Genomic DNA, 8,114 nt, shown 5'->3' with positions numbered 1-8,114 from the left:
GCTATGAGACCAGGACAAGTTACGGAGCCTCTTCATGCCTCAGTTTACCCTTTGTATTATTGGGATAATATTAATGCCAACCTGTAGGAATATTGTCAGAATTACATGAATTAGTCCATATAAAACACTTAGAACTGCACCTAGCAAAGTGCAAGCACCGTAATAATAAACCTCAGGTATTATTATTTATAATAGTGTGCAATACACGACATTGCTCCAATGTCCAGTGAATTTGTGAAGCATGAATGTGGGATTCAACTGAATTGTAAACTGAAGAGAAAGACGACAGGTAAAACCATGGGTTGTTTAAGACCATAGGTGATACATGGTAGATGGTAACTTGTAAGAGACCAGGGTGACATATCTAATCCCTAGTCAGGTGCAGGTAACAGCTTGCATGGTGAAAAATGAAAAACAGAAACAAAACAAACCAAAAAAACCCTCTTTTTTTGTTCACCCCACCCTGTTGGCTAAGAACCATTTATTTATATTTGTGCCACTTGGGACTCTTTGGATTGAAAGTGGCAGAAATCTCAACTTAAAATGACTTAAGCAAATAGTAACAATAAAAAAGAGTGTTTTACACTAATGACAACTACCATGGCAACCAATCTCAATGTGCATTGACTCTTGCTCACACTTGGACTCAAAAGTTGCCCACACTCACATGCATATATCACCACAGCTTGAGTGCAGGAGTGGCCAACACTCAATATGAGGTGCAGAGGTCAGGAGTTACAAGAAGGGCCAGTAGCTTTGGGTGCTTTTATTTTCTTTTGGAACCTTCCTTAGGAATGTCTACTTTCCCTTCACAATGGCTGTCGTTATAGAAATTGAGCAGACTTTTCAAAAATCTTCAGCCAGGACTTCTGGTTCAGCTCCATCATATAAAGAGCTTGGAAGTTGTTACTACCTTCCTTACAAGCAGAAAAAGATGAACAAACTGAAAATCAATGACTTTTCAAGGATTCATCAGAGAACTGAGGTCACAGGGCAAACTGCCACCCCCAAATCTGGATAGAGAGATGAATCCAGAAAGTTACAGCAGAGACCTCCTTACCTGAAGCAGAAGCCATTGGAGCTATAAACTGGTAGAAACACTTAAATGGTAAATTTTATACATTTCTGGAGGCTGAATGCGGACTATCACGTGAGAAACTCCTGGAGGAGTCTTAGTGGAGCCACTACATTTTCATGGGTTTGACTTCCCGGAAACCTTGGCACTCTGGCAGAGGGAGGGAAAGAGTAATCATTTTGAAATATGCCCAGAGGGTTCTTCACAACAGAGGCCTACTCTCCAGCAGCAGGGACTTACCAGACTTTCCCACCCTGGGGAAAGGGCATTTTTCCCACGGGAGGCCCCTCTGGTCTTCCTGTCTCATCTAAGGGGAGGAAAAAGAAAAGGCTAAGAAACACCTGTGAAGGTCACAACCCAGGGACACAGGCCACTAACAGACTGAGATGTAATAATAAGATTGTAGAACACGTCCCCGCCCCTACACTTTACCAGCACACCAACAAGGCTCCAATCTAATAAGAGTGGATTACAGCTGTAAGAGCTGAGGTGTGTCAAACTCTATTTAAGGAGGAGTTCTTGGAGAAGCCCAAAGACAACAGTTGCAGCAAACATTAAACCAAGTCAATATTACCATGAAATCTCACACTAGAGGCATATTTACCCCAGTTTCTATTATCCCATACATCACCTAGCTTTCAATAACAACAACAAAGTTATAAGGCATGTTAAGTAACAAGGATGAAACCTGTCTGAATAGACAAAGCAAGCATCAGGACCAGACTCAGATTTGACACAGGTTCTGGAATTACCAGACAGGGAATTTAAAATAACTATAATTAATATGCTAATGGATCTAATGGAATAAGTAGACAACATGCTAGAGCAGATGGGCAATGTAAGCAGGGAGATGGAAACTCTAAGAAAGAATTCAAAGGAAATGCTAGAAGTTATTTAAAAAAACCGAAACACTGTGACAGAAATGAAGAATGACCTTGATGGGCTCATCAACAGACTGGACATGGCCAAAAAAGAATCAGTGAGCTTGAAGATAGGTCAATAGAAACTTCTCAAACTAAAAGGCAAAAAAAAAAAAAAAAATCTTCAGTCAGGTAAGGACTTGTGAGTTTCACCCAGCTTTGTCTTGGTGAACTATTGCTATTAATCATACAGACTAGTAGGCCCTCTGACACCACTTTTCAGGATGGCTAGTCTCATAGAAGTTTAGGTCACTGCTTCAGCTCTGTTCAGCACCCCACAGTAGCATGTACACAACCTCTCACCTGCACAGTTCTGGGAAATCTTTTACCCCAGAGCTTCGGATTGATCTATGACTCAATGAACAATAGAGGGCTACACAGAATCTGGGTAGGGGTCCAGCAGCAGGGCCAGCATTGAGAAGGCCTGACATCTTGCTGTGTTCCACAGACAGATTCCAGCTGAGAAGTGGCAAGTGAAGGCAGGGCCTCCATCCTGAAGAATTGATAGAGGAACAGATTGTCAGTTGGGACCAGACACCAAAAGGGGTACAGGGTGGGGGCATATTCTCAGAAAAAGGGAGAATCCAAGTTGTCAGAAATGAGCACAAAGACTGGGTCACTCAAGCGACAGTTGTGACTTCCAGCTGAGTCCCTCCTATGGTGACACTGTGGAGAATGTCAGAAGCCTCCTTCGTGCCTGACTCAATGCCTTGACAGAGCCCAAAGGTCAGAGTGGACCTGAGTCTGTAGATGGACTCAAGTGCTACTGACCATGGAGGAAGGATTTGCAAACCAGGCCATGGCTGCCACCTGCTCATGCCCTCCTGTGGCTGAGCTCCAGCACTGACTCCTATTCTGCCCTGCCGTGTGACTTGCTTACTCCACGGAGAGACTCCCAAGCTTTGCCCAGACCAATGCATGTGACACTTTTGATCTTCCTGGGTTTTTTCTATCCTATCATACCCACCCCCCTTACCCCTCCTACCATAGGTCTGTGATGGTTACTTTTCTATGACAACTGTCTAGGCTGTGGTGCCCAGTTGTTTGGTCCAATAGTAGTCTAAAGGCTGCTGTGGAGACACGTTTAAGATATAACTAGTATTTATACTCAGTAAACTTTGAGTAAAGGAGATTACCCTCCATAATGTGGGTGGGCCTCATCCAATCAGTTGAATGCCTTAAGAGCAAAGACTGAGGTTTGCAGAGGAAGGAATTTTGCCTCAAGACTGCAACATAAAAGCCCTACCTGAGTTTCCCACTTGCTGGCCTGTCTTACAGATTTTAGATTTGCCAACTCCCACAGTTGCCAATTCCTTAAAGTAGATAGATAGATAGATCTTCTAGGTTCAGTATATATACACACACACACACACACACGCACATGCACACACACACACACACACACACACACCTTCTTGGTTCTGTTTCTCTGGAGAATTCTAACTGATACAGTGTCTCCACAAGTTTATTGACAGAAAAGAGTTAATCTTTTTGTAATAAACGCAAACCAACAGTTTTAACCAAAAGGAATTTTTTTCAGTGAAAAACAACCATTTTATCCATTTGCCTGATAGTGGACTTAACAAAAATATATATACTTCATTCAACTTCGCTGCTTTTCACTAATTCTCAGCTTCACAGAGTTGCAGCAGGATGTTGCCTTCTGGCATGGCGGCATTACAATTAATGCTTATTTTGAAAGAAGTCAATATAACTCTAGCCAACCATTTCTAACTGCAGCCAAATGAGAGCTCCTACATCTTAAACGGCTTGTAGAGGTACCTATGGAAACAATCAACTGCCGTGAAAACAAGTCAACCAGACCCAATCACAAACCATTACAATGTCACTTAACCAGCTTGTGGAGACAAACTGACACCTCTGCTTTTTGCTCTGTCTTGATTTTTGGAAAATAAAGAAAAATAAAGGACACCACCATCTGAGAGTCTCAGAAATATGCTGGCAAATAATGAGTGTCTTCACCCTCCAAGTACCTCTCCAGGAGAGGGCTGACAGGAAGACTTCCCCCTGGCTGCCCGCTACTATTATGTCTCAAACTCTATGTTAACTGAAGTCGGCTGTGGATGGCTTTCATGCTACAGCATGAGGCAGAACTTTATTTTACTTTACTTTTCCTTGACTGGAAAATGAGAGTGCTTTTGATGCTGTTGTTGTTTGAAACCAAACTGCCATGCTAATTTAGGAAGTTCCTGATGGGATGGGCCCTGCATCCCAGATAGTAAACACCACCATGGAAGGCAAACACAAGCCACACAACAGCAAGAGAACACAGATGTGTCTAAAACAAATTTCTAACATTATCCCTTTTAGCAGAGAGACTCATACTTTATTTTGACAAATTTAAGATAGAAAAATATCATAAAGTGAATATAGCAGTTGCTCTTTTTGTAACACGGTTTGGATGTGCAGTGCAACTTGAAAGGCCTAGCTTAACAGAACGGTCTCATTTCTGTTTGGGTTTCAGTTAATACTGAATTATATGCCAGCCGTTGCATTTACTTGAGAAAATACTGGACACAGTAAAACTGTTTTTTAAAAAGGTTATGGCATTCAATAATAAATATTAAAAAGCAACGAACCAAAACAACCTCTCAAATTGTTTTTATAATTACTAAAAGCCAACTTTAAACTTCATGATTAAAGCTAAGGATTCATAGTTTCAAAATAGCTTTAACATTTTCTACCAATATATAATAGAATAATAGAGTAGTAGAGCGCTTATATATTTTTTAAAAGTGAGGCAATATTAGAGGAAACATATTTCAGATGACTATAAACAGTAAACATCAGTTCAATGTATTTAAAAATGTCATTTCAATAATATACTCTTCCCAGCTGGCCATAAAAACTATAGTTTCTAACTATCATCAAGAAGGTGCCCCTGCATGTAATCTTTGAGTTTACTAAGCGCTGCCATCATTTCTACACTCCATCTTTGTAGGGGATGGTTGAAGGACTCTTGGTACATGCAGATATGTGGTTAGGGTCATAATGACAAAAAATGTGCCAGGAGTCTGCAGCCGGAAACCCTGCCTTCATTTGTTAGTCACCTTCACATTCTTTTGTCTCTGTGATGCCTCGGCTAAACTCGCGCTAAATAATTCACGCGCCGTTGCTAATTTTGTTGCTGTCAGGCGTTTCAGCTTCTTTCTTTGCTCCCCTTCCCCACTCCTCAAAGCAAAATATTGGGCGGCTCCTCATTAAAATATGTCATCTCTAACATAGAAAATAGGTGTATGTACATATATACATACATGCATTTCCTTTTCAAGGACTGGGTAACTCTTCATTTTCTATCAAATAATCCTTCTTCATATACTTGGTTCCCCTAACTAACCTCCACACTTCGAGGTAAGTAGCCTTTAAGGACCTCTTGCTCACTTCTTCAGGGCTGTCTGAGACCTGCGAGCTCCCAGCCACCAGCGGGACTCCTCTGGGGCTGCCCCTCGCCGCCTCTTGCCCACCCTGCTGAGTGGAGCCACCTGCTACCTTTCCACCTTCTGACCCGCCATTTCCACCCTCCGCGGGCAGCTCCTCCAAGCCGAACGGCAGCTGGTCTCCACTTGACTGCGCCTCCTCTCCCCCAGGCTGCGTCTCCAAGTCCTCGTAGTTGCTTTGCTTTCTGGTTTCCAAAAATTTGGCCACGCAGTAAATGATGGAGCCCAGGGTGTTCACCACGACTCCGGCAATGAATAGAGAGGTGGGCTCCACATCGCTGAAGGCCACCATACCCACCGTGATGGTGGCGATGCTCTTCACCACCCCCACGAAGCTGGTGGTCACCGCTGAGTTGATGTAGGTGCAGTGCAGCGTAGTGAAGTTCATGGCACAGCCGATCAGGATGCAGGCCACGAAGATGCACACCATGGCCGGGTCCTTCCAGCCGGGGAAGGTCCAGGCGTGGATAGAGTCGCTGCTGGCGAAGGAGAAGATGACCAGCAGCGGGGTGGCGGAGACAGCGATGACGTACTGCGCGGTGAGCGGCCCGTGCTCCGTGTCGGCGCTCGCCTTCTGGATGAGCACCAGGTAGGCGGCGTGCACCAGCACCGCCAGCACGCCCGTTACGTACCCGATGGGGTCGCCGGTCAGGTCGCCGGCTCCTGGAGCGCATCAAGAGGCCGCAGGAGCCAGGGCAGGAAGGAAAAAGAGAAGACACCGGGTTGGCAAGGGTGGGTACCCACTGGGGCAACGGCGTCGGTTGGAAAGTTGACAGGGTTCGCGCCCCAGCTCTACCCACGCTTATCAAAAGGAAGAGCCAAGTTCAGTCAATGCCCAGTTCGAGGCAGGAGGAGCGCGCCTTCCCTTCCTTATCCCCGGGGGTCTCCCCTCTACCTCTATCCAAGACAGAGGCCCAGGACAGCGCAGATGCCCTCGGGGTAGGCGCTGTGGCTTCCCGAGCTGGCACGGATGTCACCCAGGCACGTGGTACGCCTGTCGCCTCCGTGGGGCACCGGAGGAGCGAGCGGGCCCCAGCTAGCGGCTTCTAACCGCGGGCGGGCTGGGAACCGGGCGAAGAACGCCCTCCCCTCGACCCTCGAATGAAGGCATCCCGCTTCGCCAGCTCCCATCTCGCTCAGTCCTCCGAGCCCGGCCCGCACGGCTCTCAATCCAGTTGCCTGTGCCTCGCGCCCGCAGACCCCCGCGCGGCGCCGGTGATCCCAAGCTCGCCCCGGGGCTCCAGCTTGGCTCCCGTCGTCCCTCCCTACTCCGGCCCCGAGTGACCCAGGGAAGTTCACGGCCCCCTCCTTCCGTCTTGGTCTGGGGACTCTAGCTCCCAGGCTCAGGCGGCTCTCCCACCCCTCCCGGAGGAAGGAACGAATAAAGGGGGAAGACGGAAGGGGGAGGGCGAGAACGGAAGGGCAATACGGAGTGAGACGGGCGGGGGTCGGAAGCCAGGACGGGGGGCGGGGGAGGGGGCTGTGAAAGTGGGAGGCCGGAACCCTGGGGAAGGCTCTGCTGGGTCTCAGAAGTACCGTTTTCGAGCCGAGCGACCACGTTCAAAGCTTTCCGCCTCTCTCTGCCTCAGTCTCCCCATGTGGAAGTGAGGGCTTTGCCCTAAGTGATCTCCGCGGTCTCTGACTGGTGGGGTGGGGTGTACCGGGGGTCCGCGCGGGGCCCGCTCACCTGCCAGCGCCGCGCCGCAAGTGGTGATGAGCACGGCCGCGAGCACCCCCGGCGAGGGCGCGCCGTTCTTGAGCACCAGGACGCCGATGAGCATGGTGACCAGGGGCAGGCAGCGCTTGAAGACCACGTACATAGGCAGGCTGAGGCCGCGCAGGGACCAGAGCGTGAGGCTGGACTGCAGCGTGGAGAGCACGGTGACCCCCGCGAAGGAGCGAGCCAGGCTCAGGCCAAAGGGAGGCACAGCGATGAACCCGAGGCGCCGCAGCAGCTCCAGGCTCAGAGCCGCGGTGGAGCTGGTCAGGCACTGCACCAGGGTCAGGAAGGTGAACCGGTAGCGGCTGATGAGGAACTTGAGCAGGATGTTGAGGGAGCCCGAGAAGACCCCGTGCGCGATGGCCACCGAGATGCCCAGCACGCGGCCCCGGCACAGCTGCCGCATCGCGCCTGCCCCGCCGCACCCGGCGGTGGTGGAGCTCCGAGACCTGCGGAAGGAGAGCGGGGAAGAGAGCCGGGAGGAGCGGAGCGAGGGCGGCAGGGGAGCCCGCCCAACACCACGGCGAAGGGCAGGGGGCGCCGGCTCGGCTGCAAAGGGCAGCTCCAGCCAGGCGTCCTCGCGGCTCTGCGGCTCCGCGTCCGACTGCCCCGCAGCTCCGGGGAGGCAGTGACGGGGGCGGGGGACTCCGAAAAGTGGCAGGGGTGGGGGGCTGGTCTGAGAGGAGTGGCGGGAATCCTAGCGACAGCGATTTGTAAGTAGGTGACGGGCTGCGTTGGGTTGTGTCCCGCGCGGTTTCCCCGTCAGGGAGGACGCTCTGCGGTTGGAAGCCCCGGCAGCGGCCGCAAGCGGGACCGGACCTGCGCCCCTCGGGCACCTAGCACCCACCCGGGCGGGCTCTCGGGGCGCGGTCCTCTCTTCTCCCGCATGGCCAGCTGCTCCCGCTTGCCCTTGCTTCCCGGCTCCGAGGTGAGGGGCGCGG

The 8,114-nt window shown here is 50.0% G+C and overlaps 1 protein-coding gene across 1 annotated transcript; it reads right to left on the bottom strand.

Annotated features, from left to right (window-relative positions):
* Positions 1-5,283: 5,283 nt before the first annotated feature.
* Positions 5,284-7,579, bottom strand: SLC35D3 (solute carrier family 35 member D3; the record flags this gene model as incomplete). Its single annotated transcript, XM_081251491.1, has 2 exons — positions 5,284-6,116; positions 7,141-7,579. The coding sequence occupies 2 exons, from the start codon at positions 7,577-7,579 to the stop codon at positions 5,284-5,286; spliced, it is 1,272 nt and encodes a 423-aa protein (XP_081107617.1).
* Between the last annotated feature and the right edge of the window lie 535 nt (positions 7,580-8,114).

The sequence above is a fragment of the Mesoplodon bidens genome (assembly GCF_964165515.1).
Source record: "Mesoplodon bidens genome assembly, chromosome: 12".
Lineage (NCBI taxonomy): Eukaryota > Metazoa > Chordata > Mammalia > Artiodactyla > Ziphiidae > Mesoplodon > Mesoplodon bidens.
Note: the sequence above shows the minus strand (reverse complement) of the source record. Positions and strands in the feature narration are given on the sequence as shown.